This window comes from Conger conger, chromosome 9 (assembly GCF_963514075.1).
Source record: "Conger conger chromosome 9, fConCon1.1, whole genome shotgun sequence".
NCBI lineage: Eukaryota > Metazoa > Chordata > Actinopteri > Anguilliformes > Congridae > Conger > Conger conger.
In genome coordinates, this window is record NC_083768.1 from 25,636,496 (window position 1) to 25,661,652 (window position 25,157).

At 41.4% G+C, this 25,157-nt stretch overlaps 2 protein-coding genes across 4 annotated transcripts; one reads left to right on the top strand and one right to left on the bottom strand.

Annotated features, from left to right (window-relative positions):
* Positions 1-983: 983 nt before the first annotated feature.
* crtap (cartilage associated protein) lies at positions 984-11,536 on the bottom strand. The gene is made up of 7 exons (XM_061255669.1): positions 10,989-11,536; positions 9,849-9,998; positions 7,786-7,957; positions 7,002-7,130; positions 4,971-5,116; positions 4,362-4,445; positions 984-1,546 (listed from the first exon to the last, which is right to left on the bottom strand). Exons 1-7 carry the CDS (start codon positions 11,436-11,438, stop codon positions 1,496-1,498), a joined length of 1,182 nt encoding a protein of 393 aa, XP_061111653.1. The 5' UTR covers positions 11,439-11,536; the 3' UTR covers positions 984-1,495.
* A 505-nt stretch (positions 11,537-12,041) lies between these two features.
* Positions 12,042-25,070, top strand: fkbp9 (FKBP prolyl isomerase 9). 3 transcript variants are annotated; one of them, XM_061254574.1, is made up of 10 exons: positions 12,042-12,616; positions 13,649-13,794; positions 17,610-17,799; positions 18,033-18,178; positions 18,475-18,664; positions 19,717-19,862; positions 21,039-21,228; positions 21,643-21,788; positions 22,353-22,516; positions 22,744-25,070. In XM_061254574.1, the coding sequence occupies exons 1-10, from the start codon at positions 12,414-12,416 to the stop codon at positions 22,921-22,923; spliced, it is 1,701 nt and encodes a 566-aa protein (XP_061110558.1). In that variant the 5' UTR covers positions 12,042-12,413; the 3' UTR covers positions 22,924-25,070. The 3 variants fall into 3 exon arrangements, with proteins under 3 accessions (XP_061110558.1, XP_061110559.1, XP_061110560.1); XM_061254575.1 differs by having other exon boundaries at positions 22,356-22,516; XM_061254576.1 differs by having other exon boundaries at positions 21,649-21,788.
* Positions 25,071-25,157: the final 87 nt, after the last annotated feature.

Genomic DNA, 25,157 nt, shown 5'->3' on the forward strand with positions numbered 1-25,157 from the left:
AGTGCCAGTTCTCTAGTAAATACATTTAAATGAGTGTACAAATCTGTGCAATTAAGCTTTTTCAGATGTAATTTTTTTTTCTGTGATAGATATGATAGAAAATGTGCCTGTTGGTCCAAGGCTTTTTGTCTGGGCCAGGAGACTCCAATTTAATGTCAGGGATGCATACAATTGATGAAAAGGCATAACTGCTTAAACCTACTATCTTTAGGAGATAGGCTTTAACTCTTTTCATAGTGCGCCAAAGCTTATTAATGCCCTTAGACCCTTTATTGCCCCCTTCCTCCTGCCCAGCATCGTTCCTTTCATCCTTTCTTTAGATTATTGTATGGTGACTCTATTTCACCTTTCAAACAGCGCTCCTTCGTGGTCGCTGCCGGTACTGTCACAAATCCTGCATAAATGACTGTAGACCAGAGATCATCAGATCACGATCCACGACAGAATTGCTGGGTTTCCACCCTCCCTTTAGCTGGGAGGTGTAAAGACAGTCCGGCAAATCAGTAGCACGAATTATTCTGTTAGAGGCTAACCGTCGATAAAGCTATAAAATTATTACTTGCTAAATGGCTAGACAGTTTTCCTAGGCTAGGTATTACAACCGTTTTAAAATAATATCAATCCTCTGACATCGTTGCATTTTAGAAATACGCATTGAAACGGTTTAAACTGCTACGCGATCTTTGGATATCATTTATCCTTAGAACTGAGCTGCAAATAAAGAAAATACGTCACTCCATCGCACTTACCTGTGTGTAAAGTCGAAGAAATAATCTGTTTTTGTATTGTCCTGCCACGAGCTGCAATAGCCTAGCAGTGTGGAAAAACATCAACCCGCGAAGCGAATAGGTACGCAGGCAGGCCATATTTCATGGTTGCAGTGGCTATTTATCATTATAATTCCACCACACAGGAAATAAGACACGTTAGGGCGCAATGCATACTTTCTGTATGTGCATTTAACCTTTCCAACTACGAATATGTTGGGATCCACATATGATTTTATTGTTTAAAGAAAACAATGACATGTTTTGTTAATGCGTCTTTGGCGCTGGGCCATGTCACCGGAAAAGTACTGCCATGACTAATTTGGAAATACACAGAGACAAAGAGGGAGGTGAGAGACTCGCACAAAAAAGCCCGTGTGCGAAACAGTTTACATGTCTACTATTGAGTATACAAGTTGCAAGTTGTATACTCAATAGTAGGGAAGTAAGTCGTTTGACTTGAGTGAGAGAGATAGAGGATGAAAATGACAATCACGTGGTCCAGTGTAGAGGGTAGTGAGTGCATGTGTTCTAACACAGAAGGCTCAAGATGAAAAGGACTTTTACAAAAATATAATACAATAAAAATGCAAGACCTCCATACAAATAAATACATCACACAAGTAGAAGACACTCATAGTTGGATACTGGAAGTCTGTTTTTAAAAAAACGGTTTTGCCAGTTTTTTGGTAAGTTTTCTTTTAAATGTTTGGGAACATCAAGATGGGCTACTTTTCATCAGCTGCCAGCAACTCATCAAGAAACTGCAGCACTTCCCCCTGAAAAGATAAAAAATAAACATAACATTACAGTATGTGGGGTGCAGGACACAAATGTCCCTACAGGGTGAACTAAACCAATCAGCTTCAGGAATGCAGTGCATTATTATTACTAAATCATATAGGAATAACAATGGACCAAAGGACTACCCTGTGTAGGACAGGGACTTCTAATTCCTTCAAGGGAAATCTTGGCTCAAACATAGGCCGACTTCAGAGAATCCGTTCACAGATCACCCAAAGACAAGAGAGCAAGAATGTGAATGCATCAGTTTGGCCTAGCGCCATCAGTACAGTACCCTGGCAGGACTGTAAGGAACAGAACTGCACACAGTGGGTCTGATGGGGCCAGGCTGGGCAGGGCCGTAATTAACATGGCGACGCCACTGCACTCCTCCCTGAGTCGGGAACATGAGAATGAGGGCCTGGTATAGTCGAGTCCTCCCTCAGTTTCCATGTGATCACACCCCATCTTATTTGATTTTCCGGGGAACTTCCTGGAAACTTCCAACAAATCAGTTGATTGGTAAACTATTATCTGAAAAAAAGTGCCAAACCCACTATTCCACAGACCATAACTGTCAGATTTTGTTCTTCAATACCCCAGCCCTTTCCAAAGCTTATTTGTAGGCCCTTCTCTGTGCTGCAACACCTTCCACCAACTGGCAGGGTGAAAACAAGCACACACTAACACTCCTCCAAGTTCTACCAGCTACAAGTGGAGCAGATTGCAGCTGCCCAATCAATCAAACAGGAGTCACGCTGGCAGGATGTGATGGAGAAGAGCCTGCCGGCTGCCCCCACAGGTGACAGTACAGCATGGCCGCATTAGAGTCTGCTCTGATTGTCTCCTCTGGTACAAATCCAATTCTGTACCATGACTGTTCCACAATACTTTGTCCCCAGTTTGATGCATTCTGATGCACTGACGCTTCCATTGTAAATGATTCTCTTTAGTACCAGCCATGCACTAGACAGCTGCATTGACAATGACTAACACTGCCCTGCCTCAGCGCAGTATTTAACACTGCTTCTCTAAGACGGACACTGACTAACTTACACACCAGTCTGGGGAAAAACCGTACATATCAAATCTAAACATAGGCTGGGGAGCATTTCAGTATATTTTCATTGTTAAATATCTAAACCCTCTGTTAATCAATTTTACAATGTACCACAGAACACAGCAGAAACCACGTAGAAGATATTCTGCCAAAATGGCAGTCTAAATAGTGCACTAGGCTCTCTGAACACAACGGTCACTTTCATCCACACGATGTGGAAAAGTAGACATTATTGACAAAGACTTTTATGCAATTATTATTTTGCTGAATGATACAAGCCTAAAAATAAATCTGGTTTGCTGGTTTAATGGCAGCAAGAAAGATTATTGCATAATGATAGGTTCTGCCCTATTTGTAACCTAGAAGAGTATGGCAGTAAGGCAGCAATTTATTATTTTGAAATTGTTTCCTAATTACTTTTACTAAATCCTACCAGATTAACTATGAAACAGCAACAAGCCAATCATAAAATATCAGCACTTATGTTCTCACTTCTGTGGATACTTATTGTGTCTAATGATTGTCGATACTCACTTTCTAGTGTGTGTCCAAGTTTTTAAGCAGAAATATCACAGAAATCTGAGAATGACCTCAACAGTAAAAATAGCCTGAACGCAAAATACTTACCATGCAAGAATAGAAGTTATAGTAAAAACTTGAATGCCTCAGAAGTGCCCATAGTGCAACCCTGCCACCCAGTGGTCAGCTGTGGTAATGTAGCTTTCAAATAAATTTGAGACTGCGTGTTTTCTTGTGAGCTAGTACATTCTGTTCTTTAGATACCACTTTCCTACTGTCTTTGGCTATTTTTATCACAGGTTTAATACAGATCATGCTGTAGTGCACATTTGGTGCCATTTAACGCAGCTATCAAATCATTTAGTGTAAAATCAAGTTTGAGAAAGGAGGCATTTGAACCAGGTCACGCATGCCCAAATAATTAAGTAAACAAACTCTGTCCCAGGAATTTAGGCCTCAATTTATTAACAATAATTTATCTCCCCAATTTGGAATCCCTCAGACAGCACATCTGTGGTAGTGCATGCAGTCACCATGCAAATACACTAGTCCAGGGATCATCAAATCATGGTCCTCCATGGTCCTTCCCTGGGCCCTACCCAGGGAAAAAGGAGAGCTGGATTTGGATTTGAGGGCCAGATTTGATCATCCCTGCACTAGTACATGACACCAGGACTATTTTACACCTTAAAGAGTAATTGCACTCACTGAAGTCTCCATCACATTTGTATACATTATTTTCTAACTAATTTGCTGCTGGCAGTGTAGAGTTTCATATTTATCCATAACAACTAGCTTGCCACTGTTAAATTAGATAAATTTGTGGGTCTCACTGAATATCTGATTGACATCTACATGTAGAGGTACTATGATATGTGTATGCTTTCATCACAATTGGGGGGGGCCACAGCGGTAGCTACATAAAGCATTTTTCAAACTTTATAGGGCAGCAGAACATGATTTTCTATCAGTGTTTTTAATTTATGTTAAAATAATGGCATGGATTAAAATGCTTCACTGTAAAGTATGAATAGAAAACATGTTTACAGCTAAAATAATTGATCTAGAGTACAACCACCCTTTAACAGCCATACCATAGTACAGGGAAGCTAGAGCCATATCTAGCTTCCCTGTACTATGCTAGAGCCATATCTCTCACTGGCAGCAAATGGTGCTGACTGGGATTGACTAAGGGAGCAGTACTCTGAGGAAGGATGATGTCACAAGCCCACCTCGTCATCACTTTGTAGATGCTGCCTGGAGAACTCTGCCATGTCCAGCTGCAGCCTGGTCTGGTTGAAGTACCGTACGGCTTCCTGTCAACACAATGCCACAGCACAAGACGTGTCAACCCCGCATGGCCAACGAAGCTAAAAGAACTAATCTGCTACAAGCAAATAAATACATGTTCAAAACATCTGCTGTACAGTATATATTGGACAATATAATGGACAGATAAGGACACACGGTGTCATTGATCAGAAGCACCATTCAGCTACTTGAGTGCAAATAGCACCCCCTTGTGGAGAACCTCCAGCCTGTGTGTCAATGTATCAGTGAGTTAGTGAGTTACAAGCCCATGAGGTGCTTCAATGACATAGCTTAGCTGTTTTGTACTAAATGTTGTGCTAAAAAATTCATCTGTCATTTTAGGTGAGCGCAAACAAGTACATTCTCTTCCTGAGACAAGAATAAGAATCACTCTTAATAATAATAAAAAATTGGTTGATATCAATAGAACATTAAAGTAATGCTATCCAGGTGACAAAACTGGGAGAATTCTCAGCCACAAAGAAAACTGTCTGACATTTTTTTATAAAGAGGAAGAAGAGAAAACTAACCGCTCTTGGGAGGAAGTCTTCCTCTGTCAATCCCCACTTGTCCTTGTGGTACTGGTAATAAACCATGTTGTTCATCATGACCTCGTCACTGGGGTCAAACAGCAAGTAGCTGGCCACACACGGCACCGCGTTCTTAATGTCGTTCACTGGACCGCCAAGGACAAAAAATAACATGAGTAAACTCCATCATAGTACCACTTTCCTGAGGCACTCCAAAAATGAGATGCATGGTAATCCCCCCCTGTCCCCCCAGGGCTGAGTGGTGGGCTGCGTATAAGACAACAAGAACAACTAAATATTCTGTTCTGGGCTTAATAAAGGCTAGGGTTCAGCAGGGATGGTTCGGATTTGTAAACAGGATGTGCCGAGTGCTATTTTCCCCTATTTTCCCCTTTCATGTCACTGCGTGAGCCCACAGATGGAGAGGAGCTTCTTGCATGGCTCAGAAAAATCTCACACATTAGGAAACAAAGCGATCTGCTGTAGGGAAGTTATCTACTTTTCTGAGTGGGGGTTGGGGTTGGGGTTGTTGTTCATTGTATCAGCTCTGCTGTTCCATTGACCAAGGTGTAGGTACACCGCTTTGGACTAAAACTCAAAACTAGGCTTTGGTCTGAAACTCAAAACCGTGCTTTGGTCTAAAAGTCAATGAAGTGTGCCTTAATATCTTCCAGCATGATTATACAGTGCCAGGAAAAAGTATTTGTCCCATTTCTGATTTCCTCTATTATAGCATATTTGTTGCACTGAATGGTTTCAGATCCTTAAACAAAATGTAATATTAGACTAGAATATTAGATTAGAACCTGAGTAAACATAATACACAAATTACATTTATTATTTCATTTATTTAATAGAAAGTGTTATCAAACACCTATATCAACCCTGTGAAAAGGTGATTTCCACCACCTGGGGCAAATACGGCATTCATATATTAGCCTTGATGTGTCACGTGGGTGTGCATTTTACACAGCTAAAATAGCCAACAAATATAAAAAAAGTGTGCAAAATACACTACGCAATGCAAGGTTATATCCAACCTGATGACAGAAATATGTTATATGTTGGTTAGGCTACACATTGCATTGTACAAAAGATAACATGGGATACGTTTCAAACATAATGTAACCGAGCGTTTTTACTTGTCGGTCAATAATAGTAATAATAACAACAGTACACGATGTGAGGAGAGAATCACCAAACGTCTGTAATTCATTACGTCAAACAGAGAGCTGCAAGCGCAGAAGAAGATAATTGGACATGGAACGCCCAGAGAGGCAAATATATGCAGTACACTGATATTCTCTGTAAACTACATATAGTGTGACATACATATCATTTTATATGTCGTTTTGTGGGACTGGCTGCAAGAACGAGATGCGCCAGCTGATATTGACAGGTGTGCTTTACAACTGAACAAAATATTGAATACAGCATCAAATTTAAATAAATTGGTTACTATTATTTTGCAAGCGAAAACTAATTAATATCCTAACGTTCAATTTCCTATTGGTGATGGTGAGCTAGTGAACTTGATTTACTTGGATTTTAGTTGCAGCAGGCAATTTTAGGCTGAAGATTGCGTGAAGATTTTTTTTTCTCAGCAACAGGAACTTTCTATTAATACATTTTTTTCTAAATATAAATTTTCCATAACTACATTACAAAATAATAGGAAGCATTTGGTTGCAATTATTTCTGCTTTAGAAAAATGCATTTTATGTTTACTCAGGTTCCCTTTGAACAAAATGCCAATCTGTCTAAAGATCTGAAAGCATTCAGTGTGAAAAATATGCAATAATAGATTAAATCAGAAAGGGGGGTTAAAACTTTTTTGCGGCACTGGATGTGTTTCAAGTTACACTGCTTTGCTGGAGGAAAGCCCAAGATAATACGGTATAGGAGAGCTGTACTGCATTCCATGTGACATGGTGCTGGAATACTGCAATGCCTTCCTTGATCCTGTGAGCTCGGCTAATTCGAGCATACTACTGATAAAGTGAAAACAGCAACAGCATGTCCTGTACTTACGTTTGTAAAAAGCAAACTGAAGGTAGTGGTACATCGTCGCAACAAACTTTTCCACAACGAAGCCGCCCACCACTGGGGTGAGCTCGCTTTCACATTTCACCTTACGGTCCAGGACTTCACTGTAATGGTCTGGAAAACAGGTGCAGAGACACACACCACCCCATTAAAATTACACTTCCAAACTTACCCTTCAAAATAGACAGTTCATTAAGCCATTTACAAGTTGAAAGAGCACCTCATTTACTGACAGTCCAGTACGCGTTAAGCCCATGCTCCTATCCAAGGAAGCTTAGAGTACATCATTTTGTTTATTATCCAATTAAATATTCATAAAGGACTGGAATTCTTTTTTCTTTTCTTTTTTCTCCCTCATTCAGTCATTTCACCCACTGAGTAATGGCACTTCAAAGACAATTCAATAAATACAGAAATACAAGTAGAGCACCCTCTGCTGGCAGTTTCACCGCCACTACATTTTAGTGGAGAGCTGGGCTTGTAACCACAACATTGTAGAATTTGTTTTTGTTTTTTTTCCTGGGAAATCAAGTGAGTGCATGATGCGAGTAGCATCAGTATGGACAAGCAAAACAAGTCTGCTTGGTTGAGCATGACTGCCTTCTTTTTATTGTTCTTCTTATTGTTCTTCTTCTTTATAAATGTATTGTTTTATTATGGATTATTCCATTATTGTAAAACATTTTCACCTGAAAAGGACTAAAAAAATGAAGTTTAGTATTATTTTCAAATTATTTATGGAAATCTGAACGGTGTAACTCCAACCCACCTGCTATTGAGGGATACAAATCCCGAAAGTCCCGGATCTCCCTGGATCCTTCCGCCGCTGCTAGACACTCGTCATACACCTTGAAGAAGTCCCGGAGGGCCAGCTCCATATCAGAGATAGAGGTGCGGTAGTTGTCCCCGTTGTAGGCTCGTACGGCTCTGATGAACAGCATCTGTGAAAAAGACAGGGCTCTGTGAGCTGGGTATGTGCATTCATGTTAATTGAATATTATACACTATCCAACAATCAAATAATGAAGCACCCGCCAAGCATTAACGGTCAAGTTCTTTTTTGCAAGTTGTATTGAACTCACTCTGTCAGGTAGGAAACATAATGAATGTTACTAAAGCAAATGCTCATTAATTTATAATATAATATTGAAAAATAATTAAAATAGATTTTTTTCAGATTAGATTCTTGAATATTCTTAGAAATAGTTGATCATTAATCAGATAAAGTAATCAGTATTCTCAACGAGGAATAATGTGAATATTCAGTCAGTATGAGCCCAGTTTGCTTGATGTGTTTCCATGGACAGGGTGGGTACGGGTCTTCTAAGGAACATGCTAACATATAATCATTTCACCGCATCCAAAAAAAAAAAGAGGGTTGGATCCACATAAAGATATAAGCCAACCCACTTTCAGCAAATTACAACCTATTTTCAGTGTAACCACTGTGTTCGTTCTCCTTTCTCTTCCTGTCTGTGTCAGGCGGTTTTCCCAACCCTAAAGAAATCTTTCTGTACAACCCAAAGAAAGACCTTTCTTACTTGGGTTTCAGGACAAAAGTGCATCATGGGTAAACAGAATGGGAGCTTTCTCTAATGTGGTTTCTCATCTACCTGCAGCTGGGCGGAACATGGAACCCTTTCATATGTGTACTACAACCATGGAGGCTGAGAGTTATTTTGGGCTTTAAACACTACAAATCCCAGATGCCCCAAACTTCATCTAAAGCAGGTAAAAATAGATTGCTGGCCAAGCAATCCACTAAACCTGTACACCCTGAACTCAGCATTGGGGGCTCCATCTCAGCATTGGGGGTTTTATTACAAAAATGTAAATAAATTATTTAAATTTGAAGTTATTGAAAACATATGTTTTGTTGTTCTTGAAATTTATATTAACAGAATGCTTGTTTTGATTTGCTTTGCCTTTGAATTTTCAAAAAGCACGTTTCAGCTGTCCACACTGGCAGTATTAGCAACCAGACTGTAGTTTCACCTGCAATGGCTGCAATTCATCAATTAAAAATGTAACTTAATTTGAAATTAATTATTTGCCACTGAAACTACAAAGCATTAACGAGAGTCTGATTGGACTGAGAACCAATCTTATCTTATCATATTATATTCAGGCTATTTTTAATATAATTTGGCTTTGAAGGAAAAATAAAGTGTTTAAATCAGACCACTTAAAATAGCTGAAACTAAGAATGCACAGACCTGAGTTTGTGAAGATCTGCTATGTTGGCTGCTATCAAGGCTGCTATTAAACATGCAATATGCACATGGCACATTGATTATAGAGCAGAATCCACTGCACAAAGTACCTGGACAACACCCAACTTCAGACATATTAATTGCATATAGCATATACCAAGCCAGGAGCTGCCAGCCCACCAACCCTACCCTTATCATAAACCAATTTAGACACAAGAGACCAGGCACAGTGTGTAATCAGCCCCTTTCTTTTTTTTTCTGACTGACAAAAAAAAAAATCATGGTCCTTCCAAGACCCTAGGTTGCGGACCCCTGAGCTCATCAAATGAATAACTGCACCTATTTGTAAACTTTAGTGATGCGATATATACTTATTTTTTCAAATAAATAGAAATTTCTTAGTGCTGTTAGTGTCATGGCCTGCCGGTGACTCATGCACCAACCTGCATTGTGGACGACAATGAAAGGCTACACACACTGTTGACAGAAGTTTCACGCAAATTAGACCCTAATTTCTTTAGTTATTGTGTTCACACACAGACAGACGGATAACCTTTCCCCTAATAAGTGCAGGTTGAGGTAAATAATAATAGCAGCAATAGAGGTCCAGGGCTCTAACCTCATAGGACTTGGTCTCCAGGTCTTTGAGGTGGTCCTCGACCCCAGGGAGGCTCTTGTAGTAGGCCATGTTCCTCTTCATCATCTCATCGTCCGGGTGCTTGAGTAGGAAGGTGTGAGCTGCTGATACGGCCTTCGCCAGGTTTTCAGACTGGGACCACAGAAGAGAGAGCACCCACAGTCACCAAAACCAAATACCATGCATTGCATCCATGCACAAGTAGGCATACAATGAGTAATCAACAGATCAATTGTTTTCGGTTTTTGTTCATTTTAATGTGCCTCTGATTATTTATAAAACATTTAGGGCCGCCTATAGCGTAGTGGTTAAGGTATATAACTGGGACCCGCAAGGTTGGTGGTTCGATCCCCGGTGTAGCCACAAGATCCGCACAGCCGTTGGACCCTTGAGCAAGGCCCTTAACCCTGCACTGCTCCAGGGGAGGATTGTCTCCTGCTTAGTCTAATCAACTGTACGTTGCTCGATAAGAGTGTCTGCCAAATGCCATTAATGTAATGGCAATGTTTGAATACTACTTAATTTGAACGTTCATTGTGTCATTTCATTGATGGAAACCTCAGGCCACCACAACGGGCTATTCTATGCCTGGAAGAAAAAAACGCGGCCAAGCAACATGCGCGAAGTTGTGTGATACCTTGGCCGCTGGAGGCATTCCATACGTGGCATGAACGTTCACTCTACAATAGAACCCCACTCGAGATATTGGCAGTCAACGTATAGCTATGTTAATGCTACATTGTGAATCAGTGGTTAGAGAGCTGAGCAATTAACAAGAAGGTTGCGAGATCAAATCCGTGATGGAGTACTGCTGTTGCGCTTGCGCAGAACACCCACTCGCGTACATAGATCATATCATACAATCAATTGGATTGGAATACGCATAAAAATGTAATCTATGCAATTCGTCCTGGTAAAGATGGAGGCTACGCAATGATTTACAATGTAATTCACGCTTTGCATAATTAAAAAACATGGTAACTTGGCCCACATTAAATTATTCCCCATTTAGAAAGGGTGCCACTAGGTCCGACTCCATATCCCAGTGTGATCACCAAATAGTAACCTATTCACATTTGACATTTTTACAGTATGATGAAGGTTAATTCTGGTGTTACTCACTTTGAAGTAGGCGAACTGAAGATATTTGTACGGCTCGCGTTTCTCGAAGTCCTCCACGGTCTCCCGGCTGGGCATAGTCTGTCTGAAAGCGGGTAGACCGTGCTTGCATCTCTTCAGACACTGGGCTCGCTTCATTATGTTCCCGAATACGTGCAACTCGGGGAAACTCTCAAACTTCTGCTCGTCATCCAGCCGGACGGAGCTACAGTTCAGATTGCAGAAAGCTTCGCTGTCTTTCAGTAGTCGAAAAAGCCGCAGACTCACTTCTAAATACTCTACGGTTTCTGGCCATTTCTCATTTGTGTACTGATCCAGTGCGTATTTATATGCGGAATCCAAGGGCATGAGCTCCTGTCTTGGGAAACTCCGGAAACTGTACTTTTCATACTGTGCCTGGACAGCAGCGAAAAACGCAAATACAAGCAGGAGAACTATCGACAAAGTTGCCATTTCATCAAGCTACCCGTAACATACAACTGTTGGAGTTTCTACGCTACGTGGTAACCCCCACCACGTCCTCAAATCCCAGCCCTTTCCCTGCAGGGTCGCAGATTACGCGTGGGGGGCGGGGGGAGAAATGCGACACTTGAAAAATTAACACATTACATACTCTTGAATCCGCTTTGCAAGCTAAATGGTCAGCAAATCTTGTTGACTTGTCCCTCAAAATCTCGTTGGAGTAGGCCAGTAACTGTCAACAAAAATATTAACATTTTATTGGGCATAGAAATGTGCTATCCCCTTGATGGGCACGCAACAATTATTTATACTAGGCTACAATGTTGCCATGGTAAATTCCCTAAGTATTGAAGCAAAATGTTTGTAGCTATAGCCTATACGAACCCAGATATTGTACTTTATAAAACTATATGTATGTGTGAAATAACGAATAGAAAGTGTACACATGATACCAGTACAGATGGTACTAATCGCAGCAGCTGTGCGCTAAAACAAATTCAAGACCATAAAATGAAACTCAAAAACCCCTCCCCCATCTGCCACGTAAAAGACGGTCTACGGCCTGGATAACTCCGCATCCTTTTTTCGGGAAGAACTAAGGAGACTGAAGTAAAGTAGCCTACCACTAGAATAACTGGAAGAAAACGTAAGAATTGGGTAAACATATTTTTCAGGCAGTCGCTTTTTCATTTGCAACTTGTTTTCAAGTGCTGTTTTAATATAACTGATAAATCGTGCAGATTTTTGGACAGCCTAAGTGATGGGAGTTTGCTTCGGATGTTGAGGGGGCCTGTGCTACACGTTTACATATCTGCAAAGGGAGGTTCCGTTACGTAGTAAATCCATTCAATCGCGGACAGTTAGAAGAGATTCGACGCGAGGGGACGAAGGAGGCTGCTAGTAGTGCCAACACAACACATCGAGCTTCATAACGATCCTGGTTAAACTGATAGTTTTTCCTGCAAAATGAGACTGCGCTTGCATATTATGATTTATCTGGCACTTTTGATCACTTTCGTTGCTTGCAACGCTCCTCCGGTGCCCCTGGATGACATCGTCGTGGAGAAGACTTTCGTCCCTGAGAAGTGTGAAAGGACAGTGAAATCTGGCGACTTTGTCAGATATCATTACAATGGCATGTTCCCCGATGGCAAAAAGTTTGACTCCAGGTAAGCATCAATAATGGTTCAGGCCATACGGTTATTCAATTTCTGTACGTCGCAAATGCTGCATACTATTCGGCTACTAGTGTTCGTTAGTGTACGTACGCCGGTCGTCCACGGGGTATACTTTTGACCGGGGAAGTGGCCACGCAGGCAGCATGCTCGCCTGACTTGTATGAATGGATGCAACTCCGTTATAGGTGAGAAATAATATGTCACGGCACTATATTCATCTATAATCTAATTTTACTGGAAACGTTAATGGTTTGTGGAAGTGACCGTTTCGTTTAGTTGGTTTATTTTCACTATTTACTACAATCGACGCAATCAGTAAGATTGTTATAATATAGCTAGATACACTGGCTGTAAACTCAGTGTATACTAACATTTGGACAGCTAGGCTATTATGCAGGTATTATACTCTTGTTCAGGTATCATAATCTAGATCACACACGATGCATAATGTATCAGCACTTTCTTAATTTAGAGGCATGTTGGTAATTGCGTTTGCATTCATTCTGCGATTAAAGAAAAAACTTGTTTTCTGCCACCATAGTTAGTAAGGATTCAGTGTGAGAACTGGAAAACGCACACGACTGTGGAAGGTACACGGTGTGCATCTGAGCGAAAGGTCCTACTTAATTTGCTCTGATGGGAATCCGAAACACTAAAATCGACACCATTTACTACGTCAGCACATCTTGCATGTCTTATGCAGTTTACGTGTTTCTTTACTTATCAGTGCAGCCGAATGTTTACTCAAGGCAGGAAGGTGCAACCACCGTGCCACACATCTGCAGCCTCCACATTATACGGCCCATTCCTTCACTTTGATTGCACATTCTTGACTGCAACCAACGATTTTTAAAATTTTAAAATTTTTAATTTAGAATTTTTTAGAATTTTTTCTCAGTCACCTGGATGGGTCAGCTAGGATGTGTTTATGCATTCACACATCCGGTTGTGTGTGCATGCATGATATGGCCATGGTTTGGGGGAGGATGCCTTTAAGCTCTTCCTCTTTTCTGATGTTCCCAGTTATGACCGTGGTTCCACATATAATGTGTATGTGGGGAAGAAGCAGCTCATTGCAGGCATGGATAAGGCCCTGGTCGGGATGTGTGTGAACCAGAGAAGTGTGGTCAAGATCCCTCCTGCCCTGGCATACGGAAAAAACGGATACGGTAAGGCCTCCTCAGACCCAATGCTCATGTTACCCGTTTGTCTTCAAGGCACACTGAGTAATAATACATTCAGACTTCAACTGTTTTTTAGAGAGACAGAGACAGAGAGAATGTTTTCGATGTTTTCCTTGTTGAAAGGTATACAGTGTTGTTAAACACAGCTGACTCAATGATGAGGAGGGGTCAGATTGGCTGAACAAACAGAGCCTGGGGTCATAAAGGCCTGGATTACACAAACACAGCTTTAGATTCAGAGCAACATGAATGAATGATTCCCTTATTTCCCAAAGGGAATTTCATTTGCACAAGAACCTGAGAATAACTAAATGCGTAAAATAAATGAGAAGCCTTAAACATTGGGTATAAAAAGAAGTAACCAATTAAAAAAGAATATGGTGAATGATCTGCATTTATATAGTGTCTTCATCCAAAGCGCTGTACAATTGATGCTTCTCATTCATTCAGTCATCAGTGTCATCATTCAGTCAACATTTGGCTAAGCTACGAATAGGACCTATATGTTCAACCCCTTTTTTAATGGCCCTTCCTTCTCTCTCATGAGCTTGCCTACACATCTGCCTTCAGCTACCCTACTGCCCCAGACCAGCCACACTGCCCCTGTGCATTTGCCCCTGCCCCCCTGGCACACTTAAGGGAGTACCAGATGTGACTGAGCTTTCACAATGAGTGACATTGGATGTTTTTTTTAATAACATAAGATGTTTATAGGCTCCATTATAAGCTATGCCATTTCAATTTTAATCCATCTTTTCCCTTTCTATGGAATAGCTGAGTTTGGTTTGGTTTCTGATTTTGGTCCTACTAAAGTGAATCTATGGATACTTATGGGGCGTGCCACTTCAGCCCCGCTCACCCCAACACACAACCACACAACCACACACACACACACACCGGCACCCCCTCCCCCAACCCCCTTTCCACTGAATCTCACCCCAGCCTTCATGACCCTCCTGCTACCAGCCCACTGATCCTCCCCCTCCCTGTCACTCCTGGCCCTCTGGCAGAGCTTCTCTACCTCAGGGTCTAATGTGTGGATGAATGCACAAACTGCAAGAGACCAACTGCTCCATTTCTGGGTTTGAAGTTGAGTGCAGGAATGGTGTGCAGATTTCATAGGGCTGTTTATGAAACTGTGTGACCCTGCAGGGTAAGTGTGTGTTGTGTGGTGCGTGGCTGTCTGATGACTTGCCTTTGTGAAGAGCAGCCAGAATTGGGGGGTGGGGGGGGGGGGCGGGTGTATGGAATGCTGGGACTGATCCTCATTAAACGTGCTGTGACTGGTGAGCTGGGCGTGGAGAGGCTTTAACTGCAGCAGTGTAGCTGGAGGCGGGGCATAGTCTGACTGTGGACCTGCCAACACATCAGAGAGCTTCCTAGTCCTGGCCCTGGAACTTGCATAGCTGTGGAAAAAAATCCTCAAATGTTAATTAAGAGAAATACTATATTAAGCAACCTTTCCATTTAATTCCAAATTCCGCCGTATTGATTGGGACAACTACGTTTTCATTCATCACTTTTTCAAGTCTTGTGTGGGGGCATCACATTCTTCCAAGACTTCCTGTCTTTTGAAAGGTGATGAAAGAAAGGAATATGTCTGACCTTTTTAAAGATATGTGCCTGAAGGGATTTCCCTGGTCCTGGAGAGTGTGGAATATTTTACAGAATGTAGGTGCAAAGAATTGACTGCAGGAGCAGTGCACAATATAAAATTACACAATGTATGAACTGCAAAGAAGCAAACTTTTAACCATTTGAGGAATGTTTTTTCTGAATTCTATCTGACTGTTCTAGAACTTGATTGCTTTCAATTTACAGTAGTGATTGTTAGTTCAACATTCTTAAGTGAACATTCTAGCCACATATTTGCGATGTTCCACCCCAAAAAGGTTTCTGTGCAGAATGAACATTTGAGTGTGCTGAAATGCTGAGTTCAGTTTTCCAGGTGTTTAGGGTTCCAATTTATATTTAGAAACAAGCTGACAGCCTGTTCTCTGCTGCCAGATATTTGAACAAATTCCACATTGCTAGGATATAATATATTTTAGGATACATTAAAAATATTCCCGTACATTGTTGAAACATTGGACACACCGAATATCTTTATTTGTGAAAGTCCCTCAATAACTTGGAAAGTGTACAGTGAGGTGCAAAAATCGGAGGGGGGCACCCTTGGTTTAAATGTCTGTTACAACGAATCTGTATGTGATTGAGTTAAACATGAGACCTTCACATTTTAAAGCAAGATTTATTTTTATTTTCATTTTTTACTGTTTATTAATGATAAAAAAGGAAAGGGGCCCTGTGCTTTTACTTGTAAGGGCTTCAATGAGTCGGGTATAATTCCAGGGCTGAACTTTTTATTCTGAAGTAACTTCATGCCTTCTAAAGTATCCAACTGCAGTGGTTGTTCTGTCTGGTGTTAACCACCATGGGTTCCTCTAAACAGTTGTCCGAGCATTCCAGATTGAAGATGGTTCATTTTCACCAAGAAGAAGGCTACAACAAATTTCTCAATGTTTCAAACTACCTATTTCCACTGTCAGAAGTATTATTAGAAAATTGAAGATAAATGGGATAGTTGAAGTCAAGAAAAGGTCTGGAAGACAACATACTTTAAATAACAAAGGCCTACTTTGCCAGAAAGAACAACCTCAACCCAAAATTTTGCCTTAAGTGCAAAAGAAAACATTGAGAAGCCTGAAGCATTGTGCTTTGGACTGACAAAGCCAGACTTTTTGACCATCACCAAAGAAGGTATGTTTACAGCAAAAAGGGTGAAGCCTTTGTAGGGAAGAGCACCTTTCCAACTGTAAAGCATGGAGGTCGATCCATTATGATTTGGGGTTGTGTGGCAGCTGGGGGCACTGGAATTATTGTGTGAGTGGAAGGAAGAATGGATTCCACCAAGTATCAAGAAATTCTAGAGGCTAATGTTGAAGTTGAATGATCCAAAGCATACATCAAAATCAACTGTGAAATACCTCCAGGAAAGATGGATGAAGGTTTTTGAATGGCCACCACAGTCCGCAGACTTAGAATATTATTTAAAATCTGTGAGAGATCTCCAACAAAAAAAGGAAGCCAAAAGATATTTCTGAGCTGGAGACGTTCTGCCAGGAAGAAAAATTCCAAAAGTGAGAATTGAGTTGGGTTTACAAGCTTTGGTAGTTGCTGAAGGAGGAGTTACAAACTGACTAACTGACAGGGTTCCCAAAGTTTTGCACCGGGCCTTTTTGAAACAAAAAAAATTCAAATAAAATGTAATCTTGCTTTAAAATTGGAAGAAATGTGTAATTTAATATTGTACCATTCAAAGGTCAGGTTTGCTTCTGTTCGCTTAGATATTAATTGTAAATGGCTTTTTACAGGGGTAAAAAAACAACAAAAAAAAAAAAAAACATTTTTGCACACTACTGTAGCTTCATTTGACACTGTAGCTTCATTTGAGTTTTGTATGGCATCCATAATTTTTTAAAATGTATTTAAAAAAAAAGCTTTGTTCACTGCAATACACAGTCCAGGCTGTCAAAAAAAGAATATCCATTCATTCGTTTTCAAAACTACTATTGCAGCTTTGCGCTCCAAGGAAGTATGGTAATTAATTTACAATGGCACCACCTAGTGGTGCCTTTCTGAACTTCAAAAAACTTGTGCCTGAGTTAAACTCTGAATGGCGCACAATGCTTATACCAATTTACTCCCCTTCTGGGAAGTTGAGACCAGCAGATGAATCCACTGCGGATTAAAGTCTATATTTGGAATGATGAGGTTTTGTGTCCCTTCCCATTGCCCAGGTGACGTCATCCCTCCAGACGCCATCCTGCACTTCGATGTCCTGCTTCTGGATATCTGGAATCCGGAAGATAAGGTCCAGTCCCAGACCTACTACAAGCCCGAGACGTGCAGCCGCACTGTCCAGGTGTCTGACTTCATCCGTTACCACTACAATGGCACCCTGCTTGATGGAACACTGTTCGACTCCAGGTTTAGTACCGATTCTTCTCAATTTGTGTGATCAAATAATCAACAAATGTATTTAATTATGTACACTTTCATATTTTACTTTTCATCTGTTTAGTAGATGCTCTCATCCTGAGCAGAAATGGTCCTTCTTGAGAACTATAAAAATGTTCTACTGTTCTAGTATCTCTTTAGACCAAACTATGCCTCTGTTTTTCATGTATTATCTAATACCTGTTTGTTTGCTCCCCCCTCAGTCACAACCGCATGCGCACATATGACACCTACGTGGGGATTGGTTGGCTAATTGCTGGAATGGACCAAGGCCTGCTCGGAATGTGTGTCGGGGAGAAACGCATCATTACCCTTCCACCGTTCCTGGGCTATGGGGAGAATGGAGATGGTGAGTGGAAAATGGCTGTACTTTTTCTGCCGGTCCCCCTCCCTCCACTCATATGTTATAAAATCACTCTGAATAGCTTTCAGTCACTTTTACAGTTGCCTGATCAATTGCCACCATGTTTGAGTCAATGAGGTTTCTCAGTCTTAAGTGAAATTCCATGTTGATTGAATGAAGAAATGTATTTTGGAAAATATGGGGGTTTCCTATGTTGGTCCAGCCAGTGAGCTGTGAACCCTTCAACACATTTCCTGGTGCTGGGACTCTGGTATGGTGACCGTTGTCTTCTGGTATTGCAGGCAGTGACATCCCGGGGCAGGCCTCCCTGGTTTTTGATGTAGTCCTGTTGGACCTCCACAACCCCAAAGACACTATCTCGGTGGAGCAGCAGGTGATCCCTGAAACCTGCACCAGAAAGAGCCAGGAAGGTGACTTCATGCGGTATCACTACAACGGATCCCTTCTGGATGGGACCTTCTTTGACTCCAGGTGAATTAGGCCAGCTAAGCTCTGTTTTTACTATTCGTGTTAACTTGTGTGTGAAGATTCAACGTAACCATTGCAGGGTAGATCCTCTTTACCCTCACCCTCCTGGCTGTTGGTGCGTGGGGCTGTAATTGTGCCTGCTCCCTCCAGGGGGCGACATTGTTGAGGGAGTGCGCTGCATGCAGGCACGTTTCATTGTTTACTGCAGCGGTTCTCCAGCTCGGTTCTGGGGGACCCCTGTGTATGCTGGTGTTCCTTGCAACACCAATAGCAATCCAATGTTTTTAGCAAGCTGCTAATTTTTCTTCAATTATTTACCCATTTAAGCCACATTATGTCAAAAATGGTTATGCAAGCTATGAAGATTAATATTCAGATTGTGCAATCTTGGTAACAATTACATGAAGCGATAAATTCAAGACTGAGGTGAATCAAAATGTTCCTAATTGGAGAAAGTGTGGACTCCTGGCCATGATATCGAACCATTTGATAGATAATGTAGGAAGTATTAAGAAAATGATAATTAACCAAACCTGCATTGCTGACGAAATGGTTGGGATGAAATATGAATGAATTTGAACACCTGCATCCAGCAACCTAATTGGTTAACCTCAGTCTTTAATTTGATGAGTTAAAACGTATGTTACCTCATTTTATGCAATTGTTTTCAGTATAAACATAACATTTATTCTTCATGGCATACATGGCAATTTCAGGCATAATGTGGCTTAAGAGGGTTAATAATTCCCTAGTGCCTAATTTAGGAAAATCTAGGAATGCAATCTTAGCTGGAACAAAAAAACACACACACAGAGGTCCCCCAGCACTGCATTTGAGAACCACTCGTTTACACCATCTCAGATGAATACCTTCAGCATTTATGCAAGTATGTAATTACCTGGAGCACCTTATATTGGTTCATAGTATCATTTGGAGTGGATCTTAGCTGAAGAAATTTAGACTGGCTCGCTCTTTGGTACAGTACCCTCCTGTCAAATTTGGCGTGTGAGTGTCTGTGCTCGTGTGGACGTGCTAAGGATGTTCATGTCTCTCAGCTATTCCCGGAACCGCACATATGACACCTACATCGGGAAGGGATATGTGATCGCAGGCATGGATATGGGCCTGCTGGGGGTGTGCATCGGCGAGAGGAGGAGGGTCGTTATCCCGCCTCATCTGGGCTACGGAGAGGAGGGCACAGGTAGGACCACGCCCGCTTCATCACCAGCCTCCTGACAGGCTGAACATACAGTTACATTGTTACATTACATGTATTTAGCTGAAGCTTTTAGCTGAAGCGGTTTACAGTTGATTAGACTAAGCAGGGAACAGTCTCCCCCCTGGAGCAATGCGGGGTTAAGGGCCTTACTCGAGGGCCCAAGCATGGATCTTATCGTGGCTACACCGGGGCTTGAACGAACAACCTTCCGGGTCCCAGTTATATACCTTAGCCACATAGATAAAGCTTTAGTAGTGGTATTATCTGGGAATTAATAAAACTTGGTCTGTCCATCTGAGGCCCTTGTTTGTAGCAACACAGAATTGGGACAGCACTTGTGTGGACTATGACTGATGGTGCTGTGGGTTGCTGCATAAGGAGGACCAAGGAGGGGGGGCGTCAGTCAACAGGACGTTGGCCAATGCGTTGGTTCAGCTGGGTGGTCACAGTAGCCCTGCGGTGCAGATGGGCTTTTCGCCCTTGTAGGAATGTTATGGTTCCCCAAAGACAACGAGTTAGTCCAAATTCTCATAATCAGGAATCTTTTAGCTAAGTGTTAAATAATAGCCTTTTATTCCATCAGATATAATAGAGTCACAAAAGCTGTGGTGTCCGCGCAACAACCCAACAATCCCCCCGGCACACTCTCTTAATATATGCTTGTGATGGCCTCTGCTCCTCCTTCTTTCTGGGCGCGGTCTCGTCCCATCCTGGTGCGCCACAATTGTTTACTTGCTTCTGATTGGTCTCTTCTCCCATTCTGCTGTGATTGGCTTACACATTGTCATAGGCTTATTAGGAAATACTTGTGGTGCAACTTTTAATAGGTCACCTGACTTCTTATTACGCATTTCCCTTTTGGCTAACCACTCCCTATAATACTTTGACTTTAATAAAATATTGGTAGTTACAGTGCTCAATGAGAATATAAAAAAAAATACAATACAGTGCAAATGTCATAATTCAGTGCTGTTATATATATATATATATATATATATATATATATATATATATATATATATATATATATATATATATATATATATATATATACTTTCACTCACATCACTGTTTAATACTGATACAAAGGATAAATTGGGGAAATATTCCATAGGAATGGTGGGTTTTCACAACGCACGTGCCTGGGTGTCTTTTCAGGCACCAAGATCCCCGGCTCGGCTGTCCTGGTCTTCGACGTCCATGTGATCGACTTCCACAACCCCTCGGACACGGTGCAGGTTACCAGCAGCTACAAGCCCGATTCCTGCAGCCTCCTGAGCAAGAAGGGCGACTTTGTCAAGTGCCACTACAACGCCAGCCTGCTGGATGGCACGCCCATCGGCTCCACGTGAGTTGTCGGGGCGTCGCCCACTCTGCGCCTGGCACAAATGGCGACAGCAGACCCACGCGGATAACACTGTGCGGCACCACGTCCGCCTAAATGCTCTGTAGTTTAGGCCACACATTGAGCTGTTGAGCTGTGGTTCTGAACCGCGAGAAGTGTTTGATTTGTGTGTTTTAGCCCAGTGCACCCTGTCTGAAACTCCTCTCCTCCCTTGTAAGGCAGGTGAAGCCCAAAGTACTAGGTCTGATTGTCTCAGAATGGCATATCAGTGTATGTCTTCACTTTGTTGTTCTGTGCCTGTTCATGCGTGTGACTGACCCTGTTCTGTGCCTGTTTGTGCATGTGACTGACCCTGTACATGTGCTTGTGTGCCTGTTTGCGTGTGACTGTCCCTGTTCTGTGAACGACTCTTTGCAGACACAGCTTTGGGAAGACGTATGATGTGGTGCTGGGGGCAGGGCAGATGGTGCAGGGGATGGAGGTGGGACTGAAGGACATGTGTGTGGGAGAGAAGCGCGTCCTGGTAATCCCTCCCCACCTGGGCTACGGGGAGAGAGGAGTGGGTGAGGACCTCCATCTGTGCCCTTCACACCTGCTAGTTAATATCAGAGAGCCAATGCCAAAAGTGTGTGGGACTTCAAATATTTTTCTTATCTTAAGTTGAAAATATTACCCTATTTACTGAGTGTGTAAATAAATTACCGTTTGCTTGACAAGTGAACATTTCTTACCCCATTGGCAAATCCTGAAATGCATCAGTGGCAATATTTCTGTCTTATTTAGCAAAAAAGTCATAGAAATTAGATTTATATATAAACATGTTCTATGTCACATGGCTCATCTTAAAAATGAACTATATCCACTTTTTGCTATACAAGGCTTCTAATTAAAAAACGAATATACTCATACCTCAAACAGTGAGGATTGATGACAGAATGCGTTGGGGAGTATTCCCTTGGCAAAGGGCTTCAGGACATTTTGCAAAGGGGCTGATGCCAGGGGGGAATCAGACCTCCATACTTCACTGCTGGGTTCTGCCTTTAAATGCGCCCCAGGTGTTGGACAGTGCGATCCAGGGGAGACAGGATTCCGTTGTCATCAGTGTTGAATGTTCTTTTCCCACATAGAAGGCGAGGTCCCAGGAAGTGCCGTATTGGTGTTTGACGTCGAGATGATTAGCTTGGAGGAGGGTCTTCCCGATGGCTACATGTTCATCTGGGACAGCGATGTCTCACCCAATCTCTTCACTGAGATGGACAAGAACAAGGACAACAATGTGGAGCCTTCAGAGGTAGGATATTATTTTTCAATTAACTAAAAACAAGGTTGTTTTTTTTCTACTGTACCCAATAGAAACATTTATTGGTAAAAGAATGGGTGAACAAAATTATATTGAAGAAATTGGGTTACTGGAAGTTGTGGACTGCTCACATTATAGTGAAAGGAATATTTCAGATAGATGCCACTATAGGATATTAGCAGTCACTGTGTTAACCTGTAATCCCATGTTCCCTGCAGTTCTCTGATTACATCCTGCGGCAGGTGAATGAGGGTAAGGGCCGCCTTGCCCCTGGCTTTGACGCCCACAGGATCATCGAGAACATGTTCACGAACCAGGACCGCAACGGCGACGGAAAGATCACAGCTGAAGAGTTCAAGCTGAAGGCAGACGAGTCTGCCGCACATGATGAACTATAAGACCCAAGGTGCACAGCGTTAGAAATATGATTCAGGGTCAATAACACTAACCTAAGAACATTTTTCTAGTGTTCAATATTGTTTTGTGTTCGTTTTTAAAAAAAGATTTTATTGTATTTTTCTCCCGGGGGGAGGGGTTGGGGGTTTGGTGTGTATTTTACAAGTGAGCTGTTGTCAAATTAATAAATGTCAAAATTGAATGAGGGGAGGTTTTGAAATTGCGCTATGCTCAGGAACCAAGTTGTTGTCTAAAATGACAGTTGATGGTGTTGATGCAATTGCCTTTCTGGCTCCACAGTATTATGTACTTGTGTTTCTGCAGATTTTCCAGGTAACAAGGGTATGGGCTCTTTTTCAAATTCCAGTGGTAAGGACATGGTATGAATAATTAAGGATGTTGTAGTTATTTGAGATGCTGCCAGTGTGACAAAGGAAGTGTTTTAAGGGCCAGTACAGCGAAGATTAGCAACTGGCAACTAGGGAATTACCATTACCACCATACAGTTTGGTTTAGAAAGTTTTTGAAAGTCTATATTTTCACTATTATTCATGTCGGCTGTTGATACAGAGGCAATTATTGCTGAGCCAATCAGAGCGCCTGAATCACTGCATCACTGAAAAGTGCACATTAGTGCTGTAATTATGCAAAAACATCTACCATTATTTTTCTTCCTCACTGTCTGCTTGACATATGTTGTTAGCAGATGGTGAAGTTTAGACAAAGTTTAATCCAAATGTTGTTGGAGGTTTGTGAGGATGAGGGGAATACACTGTTCTATGGAGGGTTTTTCCTATGCAGATTCAGAGTGGATTCAATTCTACTAGACTTATCCTGGCACAGCATATGAAGGGAAATTGGTCCCCAATAATGTCTAGTATGTGCATCCTAGTCTAATAATAGGAAAACCCTTTGGACATAATGCATCTTTGTTATCTATACTTTAGACAACAGTGCCACAGAATTAGATGAACACTCAATTTCCCATTGTATCATGCCAACCCTAGAAGCTGAAGAGGTGTTATTATGTACTGTGGGTACAGTGGTCTTTCCCCCTAATGTAGTTCAATTGTTTATAGTTTTGGTAGAGAGAACTGCTTTTCCCTGCTTACCTCCACATGTACAAGAAACCAAGTTTTGGTGTAAACTCTTGCCTTTTATTTGTGTTTTAATGTGTATTTGTTCAGGATTGAGCTGTTTTTAATTTTCTTTACGAATGTTGGGGTCTTAACTTTGATCGATCAAATACCCATTTTTCTGAATAACAGGTTGTGTTTGCATAATATGTATATGTTTTAATTGGAATCGTTGGATCACAGTAAAGGAAAATACTAAATGCTGTGCCTAAAAATATTTGACAGCATCCCTGAAGTTTTCACAGAAATGTCAGAGTAACCTTTAACATCATTATACTGCAAGTGATATACATAATGATATACATCAATGCAGTCTACATGGAAAAAAACAATGAAAGGAAGCCCTCAAAATGATGGCTACATGAATTTAGGAATACTCCCGTTATCCTTTGTTGACCAAATTTAAGTGGTTTTTAAAGTGAAGTAGAATCCATGTCATTACTGTATTTCTGTAGCACTTTACTATGGTGCTACACAAGATATAGTAACTATGGGAGAGTGAGGCTTCATCAACCCCTTTAATAGAAGTAGCTGTCACAAATTCATATTATGTCCTTGATTGAAAGACTTCACTTTCTGTAAAGGTATGAGTGTAACATAAAATGCTACAGTGTGTTAAGCATTGGATGATATTGATGCTACCTTATAGGATTTTAAGGGTAAATGAGATTGCATTTTCCCATAGCTTTTTATAAATATTTTATATCTATATACTGTGTATTTCCAATGAAAGGTTGTCAAATCTGAGGCAGCACTGGAATAAGTTAAGCGTGTCCCCTGGTTGACTGAGTTATGTTTCCATTTACTGAAATCTCCTTCCTTCTTCTGAAATGTATGATTCAGTGACTCCCAATATGAATTATTTGCTGCATTTTGATGATTTCATGCAAGAATGCCTCAGCAAGACTGTGAGTAATGGGTGTAAGATGTGTATCAGTGTGCCTTAAATTCAATGTGTTTGTGTGTTTTTTGTTTTTTTTCATGTCCCTTAATTAAACATACATTCCAAACAATATTTTGTACCATTTTTAAGTTTGAAAGTACAGGATTGACGTGACCATCGCCCCGGGAACCAGGACCAAGATGAGCAGCAATAGCAG

Excerpts from the sequence above, each read along its gene's own strand:
- crtap (XM_061255669.1), bottom strand. The coding sequence starts at position 11,438 with ATGGCAACTTTGTCGATAGTTCTCCTGCTTGTATTTGCGTTTTTCGCT. Across the intron at positions 7,958-9,848 it reads TGGAGACCAAGTCCTATGAG|ATGCTGTTCATCAGAGCCGT; the intron begins GTTAGAGCCCTG and ends TCTTTTTCACAG. Across the intron at positions 5,117-7,001 it reads TCAGTTTGCTTTTTACAAAC|TGAACGACATTAAGAACGCG; the intron begins GTAAGTACAGGA and ends TTGGCGGTCCAG.
- fkbp9 (XM_061254574.1), top strand. The coding sequence starts at position 12,414 with ATGAGACTGCGCTTGCATATTATGATTTATCTGGCACTTTTGATCACT. Across the intron at positions 18,179-18,474 it reads CTATGGGGAGAATGGAGATG|GCAGTGACATCCCGGGGCAG; the intron begins GTGAGTGGAAAA and ends CTGGTATTGCAG. Across the intron at positions 21,789-22,352 it reads CTACGGGGAGAGAGGAGTGG|AAGGCGAGGTCCCAGGAAGT; the intron begins GTGAGGACCTCC and ends TTTCCCACATAG.